The 20,036-nt window shown below is 41.4% G+C and overlaps 1 protein-coding gene across 1 annotated transcript in view; it reads right to left on the minus strand.

Annotated features, from left to right (window-relative positions):
* dgkq (diacylglycerol kinase theta) overlaps positions 1–18,211 on the minus strand; it is a 71,914-nt gene extending 53,703 nt beyond the window's left edge. The window contains exons 1-2 of the mRNA XM_087282018.1: positions 17,596–18,211; positions 3,345–3,424 (exon numbers count right to left, since the gene is read on the minus strand). Of these exons, the coding sequence (XP_087138144.1) occupies positions 3,345–3,424; positions 17,596–17,803 (288 nt within the window). The 5' untranslated portion in view covers positions 17,804–18,211. The remainder of the gene's footprint in view (positions 1–3,344; positions 3,425–17,595) is intronic.
* Positions 18,212–20,036: the final 1,825 nt, after the last annotated feature.

Genomic DNA, 20,036 nt, shown 5'->3' on the forward strand with positions numbered 1-20,036 from the left:
AAAAGAGTAATAAACCAAATGACTACATATTTTCATATCAGCAAGGCCAATTAAACAAGATTAGGAGAGCATTTGAATAAGTCTATAAGCTGGTCAATGACGGCCCTGCATTATGTCAGTACAGTGACTTTATCAGGGTTTATAATCAGAGGAAAAATAAAAAAGTTCCTCTGTAAATGAGCCACTATTTTATATACCTTATTAGTTTTTTTGGAAACAGCCTCTGTCAGAAGTTTTGCTCGATAAAACAAATAATGACAAGTTAAATACATTAAACTCAATGACTGGTGTATGTACTAATGTCAAATCCTTTTCTGCAGTTAATTATGATTAAAATAATTTTAATCTACTAAAAGCCATAAAAATATCTATTTAAAAACAAATAGTACTAAATAATAAATACATACATAAATAAATGATTTAATAAAAAATAAATAAATAAAATAAAGTTTTGGGTTGGAGGGGGGAAATCTGATATAGATCAGCTGCTTTCTTTTGGCACTCTGTAATTGTATTTTTCAATGACAATTAAGTTTATCTTGTCAAATCCCTTCCATCTAAATGTTTGCTGCATAAAGTACAACAAATGATGACATACTGTAAATGCATTTAACACAATAAATAGTGCAAGCACTAATTTCACAGTATTTTTTTGTAATTAATGCAAATAAACATAACAGACATGAAAATACATATATAATATAATATAATATAATAAAATAAAAAATACATTAAAAATTAAACACCAAAAAATTAAACAAAATAAAATAAAAGCCAAAACAAACAAACAAACAAAAATAAAATAAAACTAAAACATGACAAAAAATTAAATTAAGTTAAAACAAACAAAAAAGAAACAACAAAAGAAACAAAAATTACAATAAAACAATTAAACAATAAAACACACAAAAATCTAATAAATCAAACAAAACAAAAAATAAAACAAAATAAATGAAAGCTAAAACAAACAAAAAAAACAAACCAAATTAAAAAAAAACAAACAAACAAAAATGTAAATAAAACAAACAAAACAAAAAATAAAACAAAATAAAATGAAAGCTAAAACAAACAAAAAACTAAAACAAACAAAAATAAATAAAACACAACAATGAAAAGTAAGCAGTAAGCGTTAAATAACTGATGTAGTTTATAATGCAGATTAATACGTTTATAATTCAGAGTCACGCAGGTGATGCACAGCAAACATCAGACACTAATTGTGATCTGTCCTGCATGATCATACACTCATTCACTCTTCATTAACAGCAGAATTATTCAAGACTTCATGTTTAGTGTGATCACTGCATCAATAATGACCAATTAATGTGGAATAAACAAAATCACAAGCATAATAACTGCAGATCTGCTCTGTTTTTGTTCTCTTGCATGCACCTCATTTACCCTATATACAGCTCAAAGCAGACGTTTACATACACTGCATAAAGGCACATAACCATTTAAAAGAAAGTCAGATGTTAATGTGACTAAACTCTCTCTTAGATAAGTCAGGATTATCATCTGTTTCTGTTGTGCGTAACAGCAGAATAATGAGAGAGATGTGTTTAGAGAAATTGTTATAACTCTTCTTGAAAGTCAAGTTTACACACAATAAGATTATTCTGCCTCTAGAAAAGCTCAGATGATGATGTCGAGGTTTTGGAAGTTTCTGATTGGCTAATTGACAACATTTGAGTTAATGTGAGGCACAACAGTAGAATAGTATTGAAGGAAAAGCTCAAACACACTGCTTCCTTGTGTGACAACATGGAGAATCAACAAACCAGAATCAACAACAAAGCCAGATTACCATTAGCTGAATGACACTGGGAAACAGACTAATGTTTGGAGACATGTCCTGTGCTCTGATGGAGCTACGATTGAACTGTTTGGTCATAATGAGCAGTGTTACATTTGGAGGACAAAGGGGAAAGCGCACACGCCTAGAACACCATCCCAACTGTGCAGTATGGGGGCGGCAGCATCATGTTGGGGGGCTGTTTTGCTGCAGGAGGGACTGGTCCACTTCACAGCATAGATGGCATCATGAAGACAGAACATTATGGAGAAATACTGAAGCAACATCTCAACACATCAGCCAGGACATTACAACTTGGCCACAAATGGGTCAAACAGACCATGACCCTGAGCATACTGCCAAATTAGTTCAAATGTGCTTTAAGGACAACAGAATGAATGTTTTGGAGTGGCCATCACAAAGCCCTGATCTCAATCCTATAAAGAATGTGTGGGCAGCCTACAAATCTGACTCAGTTACAGCAATTCTGCAGGAGGATTGAGCTAAAACTCCTGCAAACTATTGTGAGAAGCTTGTGGAAGGAGACCCAAAACATTTGACCAAAGTTATACAGGTTAAATACCACAGAAATGTGTGTAAACTTTTGACTGTCTAGAAATTAATAAACAATTCTCGCATTATTCTGGCATTTAGCAAATGTAAATGATTTAGGTAATCCTAACAGACCTAAAATAGTAAAGGTTTAGTCTGATTTACCATCAGACACTTTTAAAAAAATGGGTGGTTTCCTTTTTTTACAGTGTATGAAAACATTTCTGGTTTTAACTGTACTTCATACGCTTTTACGTTCCCAATTTTTATTGTTTTCTTAAATACTTTGTTTAAATTTTGATTTATAATATTAATAGTACATTTTAGAAAATATTTATTTATGTTCATTAGTTATATATTAAAACTCTTTTCTTAAACATTTTCATTCATTCATTTTCTTGTTGGCTTAGTACCTTTATTAATCCGGGGTCGCCACAGTGGAATGAACTGCCAACTTATCCAGCAATTTTTTACGCAGCTGATGCCCTTCCAGCCGCAACCCATCTCTGGGAAACATCCACACATTCACACACACACTCATACACTATGGACAATTTAGCCTACCCAATTCACCTGTACCACATGTGTTTGGGCTGTGGAGTAAACCGGAGCACCCGGAGGAAACCCACGCGAACGCAGGGAGAACATGCAAACTCCACACAGAAACGCCAACTGAGCCAAGGATCAAACCAGCGACCTTCTTGCTGTGAGGCGACAGCACTACCTACTGCGCCACTGCCTGGCCCTCCTAAACATTTTATTTAAATTTTAAAAACAGATATATAAAATAATTGGATAAAACGTTCCAGTGTTTCCTTATTGATATTAGTAAATGCGTTTACTAATTATGAAGTGTGACCACTCAACTATTGTTGTTTTATCAAATCACTGTGCAGATGCATTATTCTATGTAAATTTTCAGGGGTAAAGCATGCACGTTACTCACAGATTTGTTGAGGTTTACACATATAGAATAATAATGATGATTTTTACTCACCCGAACTTGTGTGGGAGTCATACATGAACACACAGTCCTGATGTGCTTCATACACTTCTCATGAGACATGAAGTTACACACTGCAAAGAAACACACACACACACACACATTTAGTGTAGGCCACAAAAAACACAGTGCAAAGAGAGTCGATGAGCAGTGTTTAGAGTTCATAGACAGGGTCTTACACATTTGCACACCTGTGCATAAAGTTAAACTGAATTTTTTTAGATGTTAATATCATGATCAGACAGTATTCAGAATATCTATAGTCTGTAGTGATCCAGCACAGCAACAAAACACACATTGAGAAGATAGAAGCTTCCCAAGTTTGCAAAAAACAGGGTTTTACCAATGAGGGGCGGGGTTGGGGGAGGGGTTTAGAGACACACCTCCTTTTTAAAATCCTACATTTGCATAATAAAATGTGTCTGATTTCGTATCAGTTAGCTACTTATTATTCAGTAAGAATTTGACAGAGTTTTCAGTTTTGGATGAACTATCCCTTTAAAGATTGATCCCTTTTTGGGTCATGACTGAAAGGGCAAGATCTCGGAAACAAGCGGCCGAAATGAGTTTCCTTCACAGGGTGGCAGGGCGCACTCTTATAGACAGGGTGAGGAGCTCTGACACTCGGGATGAGCTCGGAGTAGAGCCGCTGCTCCTCCACATTCAGAGAAGTCAGCTGAGGTGGCTCGGGCATCTGTTGCAGATGCCTCCTGGATGCCTACCTAGGGAGGTGTTCCAGGCTTGTCCCACCGGGAGGAGGCCTTGGGAAAGACCAAGGACACCCTGGAGGGACTATGTCTCTCGGCTGGCCTGGGAACGCCTTGGGATCCCCCCGGAGGAGCTGGAGGATGTGTCTGGGGAGAGGGAAGTCTGGGGTTCTCTCCTAAGACTGCTGCCCCCGCGACCCGGCCCCGGATGAGCGGCAGAAGATGAATGAATATCCCTTTAAAGATCTGGTTTGTACTCAAAACCACTCACTGGGTTTCCCAAACCAATAAGCCAATCTTAAAAATGGCTTACTATTTACTCACCCTCAAGTGCTTTTAAAGGTTCACAAAACCCTCAAGTACTTTTTTTTTTGAGATGTTAACAGATGTGTGTGTGCGTTGAGCATCAGTTAGGACAGTGTCAGCACCTGTTAGCTTTAATTGTGGGGAAAACTGCATAATGTTGAGCTTTTGCCAGCTGATTTCAGCTTCCTGGTTTAAAATTATTTTTTGGGCAGATCAAAATTGGAGACGTAGCGCAAAACTGCAAGTGCCAGTGAAGGGTAGTTCATGAACGATTCGTTCATTTTAAACGAATCTTCAATATGACTGGAACTATTAGTCCTCTCAGGGAGTGATTCGTTCGTCCACACGTGCGCACATTTGTGCAGGTGGTATCGTGGAAAGGCAGAAGCCAATTATATGCGTTTAGAGCCGGAAAAAGAATTGAATTTAAAGGTGAACTAATTCTCATGGCTCCTATCGACTCAGACTGTGTACCTTGGTTAAGATTCGATGTGACTGTCAGTGTAACATGAACGAACCCCTGACATTTGAAGACATGAAGAGATGAACTGAGCAAAGAGACAACAATACCTTCAGACAAAAGAGCAGGCCAACACTGAATTATTATTTTCTCCTTATAGTATTCTATTTATGACTTATTTCGGGCTAGTTGTGGATGTGTTTGGAAGCAATTCGTAACATTTAAATAATATTTTGGCAAATTGAACCAAATGAACGAAATGACTCGAAAAACGATTCGTTCATCTTGATGAACGAGACTCAAAGATCCGAGTCAGTAAAATGATCTGAACTTCCCATCACTAGCAAGTGCAAAGATGACGCGCCGGTTTCTCATTATTATTCATAGCTGAGTTTTATTATCCTATGAAAAGAGCCGGCTTCTTTATTATTCATGACTGCTGTGCTTTCTGAAGGCAAGACAGACCTGCCAGAGCCAAGCTGTGAGACTCTATATTAATGGCTGGGTGAGACCGCATCCACGGACCCACGGCACACAGTATTTATCTGTTCATGAAGGCTCGTGTGCAGGGCCGGTGCGTCCATAGAGGCGACCTAGGCGGCCGCCTAGGGCGGCAGTATAGAGAGGGCGGCATCCGCGACACCTCCCTTACCACCCGCGTCCTCAGATATATTCGCCCATAGACGACAGAATAGAGAGGGCGGCGTCAGCGACACCTCCAGCAGCACCCGCGTGTCCTCAGTTGTATCCGCGCATAGGGCGGCAGAATAGAGAGGGCAGTGTCCGCGACACCTCCCTCCCTCCCTCCCTCCCTCAGCACCCGCGTGTCCTCAGTTGTATCCGCGCATAGGGCGGCAGAATAGAGAGCGCAGTGTCCGCGACACCTCCCTCCCTCCCTCCCTCAGCACCCGCGTGTCCTCAGTTGTATCCGCGCATAGGGCGGCAGAATAGAGAGCGCAGTGTCCGCGACACCTCCCTCCCTCCCTCCCTCCCTCAGCACCCGCGTGTCCTCAGTTATATCCGCGCATAGTGGGCTGGAAAAGAGGTCCGCGACACCTCACTTCATTTTCATAACCGGTCACTTTCGTTTTCACATTGGGGTTGAGGGCGGCATGATGGTCCTCTGCCTAGAGCGGCAGTTCAGCTAGCTCCGGCCCTGGTCGTATGTGTTTGTTTTCATGATCTACAGGGTTCGTTGCATGTTTTCCCCGTGATGCTGTCAGGGCCGATACAGCAAAGCTGTTTGTGAGCAGCAAGTATTTTTGTCAGGAGAGCAGTACGAGAATTGGAGAATGGCGGACGTTGTCTTTTTTCAGGAGTTTGTTCACATTTAGACACGTCGCCGTGCTGCTGTGTTCACCTAAATCCTCCAGATTACCAGCAGGGCTAATGGTTAAATTAGACAGGGCAAGAGACCTGCTGCACTGAGTCTGCATTCAGACCCAGGGATTGAGGGAGAATCCTCATTTATAGTGTTTATATGAACACCATTATCTGACATAAGTTGTGGTTGTCTGTATATGAAATTAGGAATAACAAATGTAGCAGGGCATTCAATTACTGTTTATTTCTTTGCATTTTAACTGTGTAAACTATAAACTCATGCGTCTCCTCACGGTTTGTGTCTCATTTTGTGCATCGACTGGACTAACAACAGTTGCTCACTCCCCTCCTTCTCCCCTGCTCTGCTGGCCACGCCCACTCCTGCCCTTTGCTCGCGGAGCTCCGCCCATTATGATGCATCCTTTAAAAAATTCTGCTGTAGACCTGAACCGAAAGTGGGGTGTGTCATGACCATTTAAAGGAACAGTTCACTTAAAAAAAATTACTTACTATTTAGTCTTCCTCAAGTGGTTTTAAACCTTTAAGATTTTTTTTTCTTCTGCTAAACAGAAAAGAAAATACTTAGAAAAATTCTGTAAACCTGTAACCACAGACTTCAATTTTCATACTATGGAAGTCAGAGGTTTCAGGTTTTTCAGCATTCTTCAAAATATTCAACAGAATAAGCCTCATAGAGGCTTGCAGCAAGTGAAGATTCAGTCAATTAAGAGAGCATTTTCATAATTTAGTGTGAACTGTCCCTTTAAGACTTCGCTGCTCATGAAAACAGTAATTCTTCAAAGAATCGTTGATCCAATCAATAAGCGACAGCCTTTATGACCCACGGCACAGTTTCGCTTCAGCCCTCGGCACAGACTGAAGCCACTGGCGGTTTTCAGGCTCATCCGACAGGAAGTGATGTCACTGGCCGGGCTGAGCTCTGCCACTATCACAACCACAAGAGCAAAAAAACACACACAGACACACTCTCACACACATGCATGCTTGGCAATTCACCAACACAATGTTATAAATATCTGTAAATTAGCATAGACTTTGTTTCTGTAATCATGTCTACTTATTTCCCAGAGCTCAGAAATCTGATCAGCACAAACAACTAGTGTAGACAGACTATTAATAATCAATAACTATTAAAAATGACTTAAAATAGCAACGTGCACTGTAAAAAAAAAAATCTGTAGCATTCATTCATTTTCTTTTCAGCTTAGTCCCTTTATTAATCTGGGGTAGCCACAGCGGAATGAACTGCCAACTATTCCAGTTTTACGCAGCGGATGCCCTTCCAGCCGCAACCCATCTCTGGGAAACATCCATACACTCATTCACACACATACACTACCGTTAATTTAGCCTACCCAGTTCCCCTATAGCGCATGTGTTTGGACTGTGGGGGAAACCGGAGCACCCGGAGGAAACCCACGCCGCTGTAAAGTAGCAGTTTTCCATATTTTGTGATTCATGTTTTTATTTTTCCCTGCTTATTTCTGCTTCTGAATTGCATCATGGGATCTTGATCTCACTTCCAACAACTTTTAACCATAGAAAGTGAGAAAAAGCCTGAATATTGCTGCTGACCATGTCCATCCCTTTATGAGCACAGTGTCTCCATCCTCCAGCAGGATAACGCACCATGTCATAAAGCTCAATCATCTCAGACTGGCTTCTTGAACATAGACTGTTGGGGAAACCAGAGGAAACCTACGCCAACACGGGGAGAACATGCAAACTCCACACAGAAACACCAACTGACCCAGCCGGGACTCGAACCAGAGACCTTCCCAAAACTGACATATTTCTGAAAATAAGACAGTGTTTTTACTTGTCTACACTGCAACTAATTTTTTTTACTTCTATTTTCTGTCTTTTTCCTAATCCTAAGAACAAAAAAATGTTAAATCAAGAAGCTTTTTACAGACAAGCAAACTGATTAAATGAATAGTCTTGTTTTCAGAAATAATGTGAGTTTTTCCTTGAAGCAAAATAATCAGACAATAGAGTGAGAATATATATATTTTTAACAAAGCAACAACAAGATTATATTTCTTACCCCATTGGTAGATTATTTTGCTTCTTTTAAGGAAAAAACTTCATTTTGACTCATTATTTATTTAGCCACTTAAACTCTGCAGACCCGGTACCTTTCGCTTTCAGATTTAAAGGGCTAGCGTTGCACCAGACCCCCGTAAGTGGTTTTGTTTGAAAGTGTAGAATCTATATTTTATGCACATGTGCATCACTTTGGTTTTTATTCTACTGTACAAAAGTTATTTAAACTTAAATACACAGTATTCTGGATACCCGAGCTGGGTATTTTACATTGGTTCATTTCATATTTTTTATATGACACATGTACAAGTTATAGCTCAAATGAAAGCTCTTGCCGGTGCTCATACGGTTCTAGCATTCTTTTTGCTGAATTATATTCACATATCAAACAGTTGTTGAATGAATCTTGGTGTTTCCATGGCGCAGAAATGTAAACAATACATTCATAATCAATAAGCAGCCCCAGATAGCACAGACAGCTGTCATCTCTTACCTTATGCTGTGGTCAGGGCTATTCTCCTCTGTTTTTGAGCTGATGTGCATAAGTAATGCTTTTATATGTCTGACGTGGTCCAAACACAGTGAATTATGTTTGATCAAACAAAAGAATAGTGAAATATGAAAACAATAATCGCTCCCTGTGGCTTGTACAGCACCTCTCATCAGTTGGAATACAATAACTTTTGCATAGATTATGGTGGAGACAGTTTTATTTTCTCCTATGATTACAGACATGTGCAGGAACCACCAACATTAATTACAGCACACTAGACCACACACAACGTAAAAGATACACTTTCAAATTTGAGTTTATAAAAAAAATACAAAAAGCGCCTCTATTTTTAGGTGTTTATTATAACACAGACGAGATATACACATATATTTTAAACACTTTCAATAGTGTTTTATGAAAATTCAAAGAGTTTTCTTTAAAATGATACCAAATTTGTGCATTTACACCTCTGCATGTGGATTTGGGAAGCTTTTCAATTTGGGTGGGCAAAATCCAGGCAGAAATCCTCAAATAGCAGCAGAGTTTAAGTGGTTAAACAAGACAATATGTTTTGCTTTACTCCGCAAAAATGTTTTATTTTGTTTGTAGTCCAAATATCTACAAATTCTTAAATCAAGGAGCGTTTTCTAGACAAGTGAAAAATATAGTCTTGTTTTAAGAAATAATGTCAAAAATGAAGTGAGTTTTTCCTTAAAGCAAGCTAAATAATGTGGCAAAGGGGTGAGTAAAGTAATCTGATGTCAAAACAAAGAGCAAGATTATTTTTCTTACCCATTTGACAAATTATTTTTTTTACTTTAAGGAAAAGCTCACTTAAATTTGATTCATTATTTCTGAAAACAAAACCGTGAAGTTCATTTTACATGAGATTTTTGTTTAACATTTGTGTCTGACTACCACTAAGAAAACTAAATGTCCTTCTCTTCTTAAATATGGTTTACAGTTAAATGTAACTAGTTCATACACTCTAAAAATGCTGTGTTGTCAAAACCCAACATTGGGTCACATGTGGACAAACTCAACATGATTCATTCATTCATTCATTCATTTTCTTGTCGGCTTAGTCCCTTTATTAATCTGGGGTCGCCACTGCGGAATGAACCGCCAACTTATCCAGCACATTTTTACACAGCGGATGCCCTTCCAGCCGCAACCCATCTCTGGGAAACATCCACACACACATTCACACACACACACTCATACACTGTGGACAATTTATCCTACCCAGGAGCACCCAGAGGAAACCCACGAGAACGCAGGGAGAACATGCGAACTCCACACAGAAACCCCAACTGAGCCGAGGCTCGATTCAGCGACCCGGTGACCTTCTTGCTGTGAAATGACACTTTTTTAAAATGACACTTTTAAACCCAAAGGTTGTTTTTTTTCTTATTTGACCCAACATCAAAATCACCCCAACCAGTCTGATATAAAGACTTCTCCACAGTAATTTTATTTATCTCCCACCGTTGTCAGATTGTTTAGCTTGTTTTAAGAAAAAGCTGACTTAATCTTAACCTACATCAAGAAGCATTCTATAGACAAGCAAAAAATAGCCTCATTTTAAGAAATAAAGAGTCAAAAAGAAGTGTTTTCCCTTTAAACAAGCTAAATAATCGGTCAATGGAGGAAGTTAGAGTTCACTGTACTCAAATGGCCTCCACAGTCAGCAGATCTCAATCCAATAGAGCAGCTTTGGGATGTGGTGGAACGGGAGATTGGCATCATGGATGTGCAGCCGACAAATCTGCAGCAACTGTGTGATGCTATCATGACAATATGGAGCAAAATCTCTGAGGAATATTTCCAGCAGCTTGTTAAATCTTCGCAATGAAGGATTAAAGCAGTTCTGAAGGCAAGAGGGGGTCCGACTGGCTACTAGTGAGGTGTACCTAATAAAGTGGCCGCTGAGTGTATACATATTTATATCTGCCAAAGTATGGCCAATTTAAGTTATTTTTTATTATCAAATTAAATTTAAAATGACTGTTTTCAACCCAAAATATTGAGTTTGTCTATTTTTGACGCATCATTGGGTCACATAACAACCCATGCATTTTTTATACGGCATTAACTATAGCATTTTACAGTCACAGTGATAAATGCAACTAAACAACTGCATCATTTCATTAATCATCACTACTCTCTCCACCACTGAGCATCATGAACACATTCAGCGACAGTGTGTGTGCATGAGCGTGTGTTTGTGCGTCTGAGTGTGTATGTGTGTGTAAGAGAGAGTACATATGAGTGCATACATGTCTGTGTCCAAGTGTATATGTGTGTATGTGAGAGAGAATGCATGCATGTTTGTGTATCCAAGTGTGTGTGAGAGAGAAATGTGAGTGTGTGTGTGTTTATGTCCGTCTGGCTGCAGCATCCAGTCTGTGTCTTGCTCCATTGGACTTCGTGTTTCCACAGCAACCAGGAAGAGTCAATCACGACTTCTCTGCAGCAGGTTACATAACACACACACACACACACACACACACACGTCTCCTTTCTGCCGTATTCTGCCTGGTAACACACACACCATCACTCAACATCTGCTTTCCTGACCTCATATAGCCACATAAACCCAGTGTGTAAAGCAACCCACTGCTGGAATCAAGACACTCAGGATTATCAATGCCTGCTAGAGAAACAGCAGCGGGCTTCACAAGCTCATTCACACTCGTTTCATTAATGCATGAGGACGAATGTGTGCAGAACTGAGAGGGAGGGAGATTTGGATCAGGAATGAAGGTTTAGATTGAGCGGACTCCTCATAATCAGACTCCAGCGTCTCCAGATAGGCTCTATCACTGATTCTGCAAGGCCGAGTGTTAATAAACCACAACTGAGCATGTCAACCAACACTACCACAGATAACACCTTCACAAAGAGTCATGCACGTGTCTTCTGAAGTCTGCTTTCACAATTCATGTTGAACATTGCTCAATGGTTAGCACTGCTGCCTCACCGCAAGAAGGTCGCTGGTTCCCGACTGGGTCAGTTGGTGTTTCTGTGTGGAGTTTGCATGTTCTCCCAGTGTTGGTGTGTGTATCCTCTGGTTTCCCCCACAGTCCAAACACATAGGGGAATTGATTAACTAAATTGGCCGTAGTGTATGAGTGTGAATGAGTGTGTATGGGTGTTTCCCAGTACTGGGTTGCAGTTGGAAGGGCATCTGCTGCGCAAAACATATGAATAGTTGGTGGTTTGCTGTGGCGACATCTGACAGCGCAGCTCTGTGATTGGTCAGCTTGTTAGCTGTGACCAGTGTAGGCGGGACCGAGAGCCGCACCAACCAGTTGGAGCTCGTGTTTACAAGTGTGGAGTCCCGTGAAGGAGCTCCAGATGGAGACTGTTGTCTTGTGGTTCCCTTATGATTTAAGCTGTTGCTCGTCCACCGGTTCCCGCCTCTGAATGAGCGAGTTTGAGCTACTTGTACATTAAGCAACAAACATTTGTTCTCCATTGGAAAAAAATAACAAACTTGCCTGCAGGTCGCACACCGGAAGCGCTGCTCTGTGTGGCTCGACGCTGACGCAGCGCCATGCATTTTCTATTAGAGTACACACGATGGCGCTTCTAGTTGGTGGCTGGGCGCCGAGGAGAGCCGCCAACTTCAAGAGCCGTTGTGTTTACCCTGATAGAAACCTGTGCTTAGAGTTCTAAAATGCGTCTGAACTGTGTGTTGAACCAGTGGCGTAGCGCAAAATGCGGTGGGGCCCCCTGCAGGGATCACTGACGGGCCCCCTGATGGGGGCGGAGGGGGTGGGTGGTGGGTGGACGAGTCTTCGCTGAGGCCATCTTCCAGCCTAAACCACGACGAATGAAGTTCTGCACAAGACTTTTGGCCAGCGGAGAAATTAAAATGGTCGAGCCCAACTGAGTCTGGTTCTCTCAAAGTTTTTTTTCTTCACTCCCATCAGGTGAAGTTTTTTTCCCTCTCCGCTGTCGCCACTGCCTCGCATGGTTCAGGATTGGTAGAGCTACGCATCGATGACTTTGCTCTTCAGTGTTTGAACTCTCAGTAATGATTAAATCACACTGAACTGAGCTAAACTGAACTGAACTGAACTTAAACACTAAAAACTGAACCACACTGTTCCAGTTACTATGACCATTTATGTGAAGCTGCTTTGACACAATCTACATTGTAAAAGCGCTATACAAATAAAGCTGAATTGAATTGAATTGGAGCGATCACAAACTGAGGGGACGGGGAGAGTCGGTGGAGTGACGACGCACGGAAGCGATCATAAATTGAGTAGTGGGAAAAGGGGGCGAGGTGGAGTGACAACGCGGGGAAGCCTTCACAAACTGAGGAGCGATAACAAACTAAGGAGCGGGAAAGGGAGGGCGGGGTGGAGCGACGACGCGGGGGGGTCTGTGGGGGTGTTCACAAACAAGCGGCGAGAGCATCAAAGTAGCCTCATTTTTAATGAGAACCGGCGGCGAGAAACAGCGCGGCGCGTCTTTTCCGGTGTGGGCGTCGAGGACTTGAAATTAAGTCAACTTTATGGTAATGAGCTATGACGTGGTTCGGCGGCAAGCAATCAGAATGAAGTAGTCCACCCTTTGAGAGGAGTTCAGAGAACACAGACCTGTGAACTTTGGTTTCGACCACAGTTGTTCCCAGGGGTTTGATTATTGCGGTTGCCAGATTTTCAATTATTGATAATCGCGATGACGCAGGGCCTCCTAATCATGCGGGGCCCGTCCGCTACGCCACTGTGTTGAACTGAACCTAAACTGGCACTCTCAGAAGAACCATAATACACACACACACACACACACACACACACACACACACACACACTCTCTGAAATGCGCTGCAGCATATCTACCCAGATGAGAGCTGTGCTGGTCGGACTGCTCATCAAGCATCTCCCGCTGGATCTAATCTCACTATATTTGCTAAACGTGATATTTGATTCATCTTGTTGTCTTTAGCCCCTTTCACACATACAGGCCTTTCCGGAAAATTACCGGCAATTTTCCGGAAAGCTTGTATGTGTGAACAGGTCCTTTTTGAAAATACCGGTAAATTCGTTCTGGCTATTTTCCGGAAAGAGAAGTTGTAACATTACCGGTAATTTGCCGGAATGCTGCGCTGTGTGAATGCAGAAGGAAGATTACCGTAATAAGCGTGTGCACGTCTAGAACGGGCTGACGTGAGACGTCTGCTTTAGCCAATCACAACAGTCAGACGCATTTACGTCCGCGCGGTTTATGAGAATAAAAGCCTTTGAATATTTTTTCCAGACACATTTAGCTGCTAGAAGTTAGTCAGATCACGTTTATGTGTTCTTCTTAATGCTGTGTAAATAATCATGGATAAAATGTTTATGGTAATCCGTTGTTTGTTTACCTTCAAGCTTTGCGTGTGCCCGTGAGCGCCCATAGCGCCAGCACACACACATATCATGAACATCTCGACATGTGAAAGTGTTCCTCCATATGTTTTCATTGGAGTTCTACTCAATACTGATCCATCCGAAGAGTTTGTGATGTAGTCAAATGTTTACAAACACAAGCGCAGCCGTTTACAGCTCATTTGTGGTGAATGATGTCAGAATTTACCGGTATTTTGGAATGGATGTGTGAATGCTCTTTTCCCGAAAATTTCCGTAACGTCCTCGTCTGTGTGAACAGCGCTTTTTTCAATATACCGGTAAAGTCGTTCCGGAAATTTTCCGGATATTTACCGGTATCACTGTGTGAAAGGGGCTTTTATCTAATGACATATTCCCTGACTTATTTTCTGAATCTGTCACTTGTTCACAGGTAACGTGTTTTGGCTGAGCGCAAAGATAAATTAATAATTAATGTATCTACGTACATCCTGTATACTGACTGATCGCTTGCCTTTATTTCCTATTAATGTACAAACGTACTGTACGTTATACTTTAATAATGGCCATTATCGATTATTAACAGTGATATTCAGTGAAAGAGAGGGTGTGTTTCGTGTTTTAAATGAAAGTTAAAGGAGGCAGTGATGTAATGTTATAAATATCCACACAGTGAAGATGACGCTCAAATAATTCAGGAAATAAATAATGCTCAGCTCACAAGACCTCTATTGTACTTTACAAAAGCCGAGTTATTTTTAACCCATTGTTGTGTCAACCCAAAAGCTTAGCTTAACCCAAATTACCCAATATTTATTTTGTCCTTATTTGACCCAGCTGTTGGGTTAAAACAAGCCAGCACCTTTATTAGTGTATTCAACTCCAGAACTCTCGCTCATTTTCCTTCAGCTTAGTTTGTTATTTTTCAAAGGTCACCACAGTGGAATGAACCGCCAACTATTCCAGCATATGTTTTACACAGCGGATACCCTTCCAGCTGCAACCCATCACTGGCAAACACTTATTCACACACACACATATACACTACGGCCAACGTAGTTCATTAACCCTCCTATAGCGCATGTGTTTGGACTATGGGGGAAACCAATGCCAACATGGGGAGAACATGCAAACTCCACACAGAAACACCAACTGACCCAGCTGAGACTCGAACCGGTGACCTTCTTGCTGTAAGGCCACAGTGAACCACCGTATCGCCCTGCTCTAAACAGTTACTCGCTAATTCTTCAGCCGACTGAGCTGCTCGGTAAAGAAACAAACAGACAGAAGGAGGAGAGTAAATCCCGTCTGCCTGTCCTCCATCAATCACACAGACCTCATCAAAGTGTGACTATAGTCAATCCCAGATTCCTGTCCGACAGCAGGAGTGTGTGCATCGATCTGCAGCAATCTGTCTTCTCCGGTTAGTGGACAAATGAGCGGTCGATGTGGACGAGAGACGGAGAGAGGGAGAGATGCTGGACATCCTCCATCTATTTACTACCATCCGCCTCCTTCATTCCCACATCCACAGATCATAACCGGTCAATCAAAACTAGTGGAGATGTCCATTTGGATCAGAATCTGAAAGAGATGCTGGGTTGTTTTTAGGGCTTCAGAAACGAATCGATAATCATCAGGTAGTTTTAATGAATCCCGTTATGGGGATGTTGGGTGGAATTACCGGTGCTGTGTGAAATACAGCTGTCCCCAAGTTCCACGTCCAGCACCGGCATCTCACCTTCGCAACCAGACTAGACATGCTCCGATCAGGATGTTTGCAAGCACTGATTCCTTGTCATGATGATCAAGCAAATCGGTGCTCGTTCAAGCGGGTGACAATCACACTGTGTGAACTATCAAAGACACAATCTGAGAGAATCGCTGACATCTGTGAGATATTCGGCGTGCTGAATATCTGGAGCTGTCGGCGATTCAAATCATGCCGTGTGAAATGTGCTCACAGCACGCTTGTTAAAACAAAACAAAACATTGGGTTTGTCCATATATAATAATATATTATTTGTAAGAATAAAATTAAATGTCTAAATGACCCAAAATGCATTTAAATGACTAAATAACCCCAAAATGCATGAGTATCATCCACTCTAAACACCAAATCACCACAGTATTCTCTGGTAGACTACAGACAGCAGAACAGCACGCTTCTGCAAGACAATATTGTTGACATGTTGATCTGAATGAAAGATGTGGAGCATCAGCATCTCACCTTCACAAATAAACCTGATGATGGGTTCTTTTTAATGATGATTAAAAATGATGATGGCACTTGTTAATCAAGTGGTTTATTTGCAAACAGTGGGATTTTAGAGTGAATTTCTAAACCTAAAATGCATCCAAATGCCTAAATAATCCAAATGCATGAGTATCATCCACTGTATACACCAAATAACCACAGTATTCTCTAGCACTGACAGCAGAACAGCACACTTTTGCACATCAATATTGTTGACATGTTGATCTGAATGAAAGATGTGGAGCACCAGCATCTCACCTTCACAAATAAACCCAATGATGGGGTCATTTTTAATGAACTAATTAAAATGGCACTTGTTAATCAAGTGGTTTATTTACAAACAGTAACTAAACCCAAAATACATCCAAATGCCTATAACCCAAATGCATGATTATCATACACTGTATACACCAAATTACCACAGTATTCTCTAGCACTGACAGCAGAATTAATTAGCTTCTGCAAGACAATATTGTTGACATGTTGATCTGAATGAAAGATGTGGAACACCAGCATCTCACCTTCACAAACCAACCCTTTTTTGCTGCAAAGCATATTTTTATAGTGAAATTAAATGTTTAAATGACCCAGACATGCAGACTGTGAGAATGGTCCAATGCTATGGCATACCTTCAACAAATTAGCATTGTCTAAAATAATAATACCATGGCATGTTTTTGCAAGGCACATAATGACCCATAAAGCATTCAGATGTAAATATCATCCACAGTATTCTCTACTAAAAATCTCAAATTAACACAACATCTGGGTTTGTTCATATTTTAGCCGACATTTGGATTTAAAAAAAGCATTAACAATAAAAATAAATGTCTAGATAAGGCAAGATGCATGAGTATCACCCACTGCTATACGTCAAATTACCACAGTATTCTCTGGTAGACTACAGACAGCAGAACAGCACGCTTTTGCACGTCAATATTGTTGACATGTTGATCTGAATGAAAGATGTGGAGCACCAGCATCTCACCTTCACAAGCAAACCTGACCATGGGGTCATATTTTAATGAACTAATTAAAATGGCACTTGTTAATCAAGTGGTTTATTTACAAAGAGTGGGATTTTAGAGTGGATGTCTAAACCCAAAATGCATCCAAATCCCTATAACCCAAATGCATGAGTATCATCCACTGCTATACGCCAAATCACCACAGTATTCTCCAGCACTGACAGCAGAACAGCACGCTTCTGCAGGACAATATTGTTGACATGTTGAGCTGAATGAATGATGTCGAGCACCAGCGTCTCACCTTCACAAACAAACCCGACGATGCCCCAGATGAAGTCGCTGCAGTGATGGCAGAAGGTCGGTTTGGTGAGCGTGACTTTCCGAAAGCAGTGACCTGGAGCGTTGACCGAGTACCGCGCCTTCGAGCCGGGCGACTGCTGCGCCTTTTTCCGCGCGGGCGCGGGGCTTGAGCTCGGGCTGTCGAGCTTCACCCGCCCGCTGTCTGCCATCGCTTCCAGTGCAGGAGATCCAGTGTCGTGGGAGTCACATATGTGTTCAACTCAACCGATTCACCACGCCACAGTGAATCGCCGAGAGTCGGAAACGCGCTACAGTGAATCAGTGTGACAGAACGCGCGTTTTACCCTGGTTTCCCCGTGAAAGCTCCGGTGTCTGACCGTGTTAAACTCAATCAATGTGCCAGTCTGCCAGAGTTCAGCAGCAGGAGAGATGAACCGCCGCGTCCACACGGATCCTGTAGCGAGTCTTCAGAACGCACAGCTGTGGATGAGCTTTTATTTACTCCGCTTTTCACTCTTTCAGCAGTGTAAACCTTCACTAACACAAGAGACTGTAACTTCCGCCTGTAGTAGAGCTCCGGACACACACACACACACAAACACACTCACACTCATAGCAGGAGCCGCAGCTGTGGCAAGCCGTATTTATATGCATCTCATTAAAATAGACCGTGTCAGCCACTGTCGCTGCTAAAGCTGCATGTACAGTATGTGGTGTCTTTTTTAAATGCTGCATGATTCTTTACATGCCAAAACTTTTAAAACTGGCTAAATTACGAGGTATGCTATCCATCTCAGATGCAGAAAAGCTAGTCCATGCTTTTATGAGCTCTAGGCTGGATTACTGTAACGCCTGTTTCACACCGCAAGCGTCAGCAGCGCGTCAGAGCGAGGCGTGAGCGTCGCCGAAGCAGCAGTGCAGCGATAGTTTCGGCGCTGGGTCTATTTTTGACGCGCTGCTCACGCGCAATTAAAGTGACAGTGCATTTATAATGACCAAAACACATTGAATGACAGTAAAAAGAAGCAATTTTACCCAATAAATGCGTTAATAATGTCAAATGGTTTATATATAGTCATTCAAATTAACTTAAAACGATTAAAAACGGCAACAAACATTTATTTAGGCCCGAACTACAAAACCAAATGTAAAACAATTTTAGTGTCAGTTTTGCTTAAGTTGCACACTAGTGTTGCAGGAGAGGGGAAATAGAATATTTACGGGATTTGTAGTCCATGGCGAAGTGTATTGTGGGTAGTGTAGTTCGGCACGCATGCTGGATGATGTGAGCTCGCTGTGTTCTGTGCAGTTGAGCAGAGGAAGAAAGTTTTAATCGGCTTTGTTTTATGTTCACTCGAGTTATTCCTACCGGGAGCTGTTTGCACTGTGAATCTGACAACACGAAAATAAGTAAAAGAATGGCATGCGTTGGTTACTTTCGTCCGTCTCATCCTCTGCACGAGCATGAATTAACGAGCTGTTATTCTGCCGCTGGACAGCACTGAAGCGGAGAAAGCAACACTAGTTTGATCATGTATAAATATCATTATAACTATATTGTATAAATATGATTATAACTAGGTCTACAGCAACCTGACAATCAAAAAACAAATGACACGATATCACAGGCGATTGTCTTCTGACAGTAGACACTTCTCATATAAGTTAGCTTGAGAAGCATACAGTACTATTTGATCTATAAAATTTGTAAAATAAACATTTGCAGGTTAAAGAAACAGCATAGGAGGGCCCTTGGTGCAGATGAAAAGTTTAAAAAGTGTATTTGTATATAGAGAGACATGGATAGATAGAATAGACAGATAGATCAGAATTGATCTCTGCAGCAGCTGCCGAAGAGCTGCGCGCTGCAGACGCAGCTGGTGTGAAAGACAAACGCCTGCGTGCTGCTACTGCTCGACATACGCGCTGCTCACGCTCTGCTCACGCGCCGCTGACGCTTGCGGTGTGAAACAGGCGTAATGCTCTGTTTGCTGGCTGCCCAGCATCCTCTATTAATAAACTTCAGCCAGTACAAAATGCAGCAGCCAGAGATCTTACAGCTCTAGAAAACATGATCATATCACCTCAATGTTCTCCTCCTTACACTGGCTGCCTGTTCAGTTTCATATTGAATTTAAAATATTACTTCTCACCTATAAAGCTCTAAATAATCGAGCTCCTGTTTATCTAACCAACCTTCTGTCTCGCTACAATCCAACTCGCTCTTTAAGATCTCAAAACTCAGGGCTTCTGGTAGTACCTAGAATAGCAAAGTCTACTAAAGGAGGTCGAGCCTTCTCATTTATGGCTCCTACACTCTGGAATAGCCTTCCTGATAATATCTGAGGGTCAGACACACTCTCTCAGTTCAAAACTAGATTAAAGACCTGTCTGTTTAGTAAAGCACACACTCAATGCATCACTTAGCAGGTTTCCACACAA

This window comes from Danio rerio, chromosome 14, assembly GCF_052040795.2.
Source record: "Danio rerio strain M-AB ecotype USA chromosome 14, GRCz13ab, whole genome shotgun sequence".
In the NCBI taxonomy this organism is placed as follows: domain Eukaryota; kingdom Metazoa; phylum Chordata; class Actinopteri; order Cypriniformes; family Danionidae; genus Danio; species Danio rerio.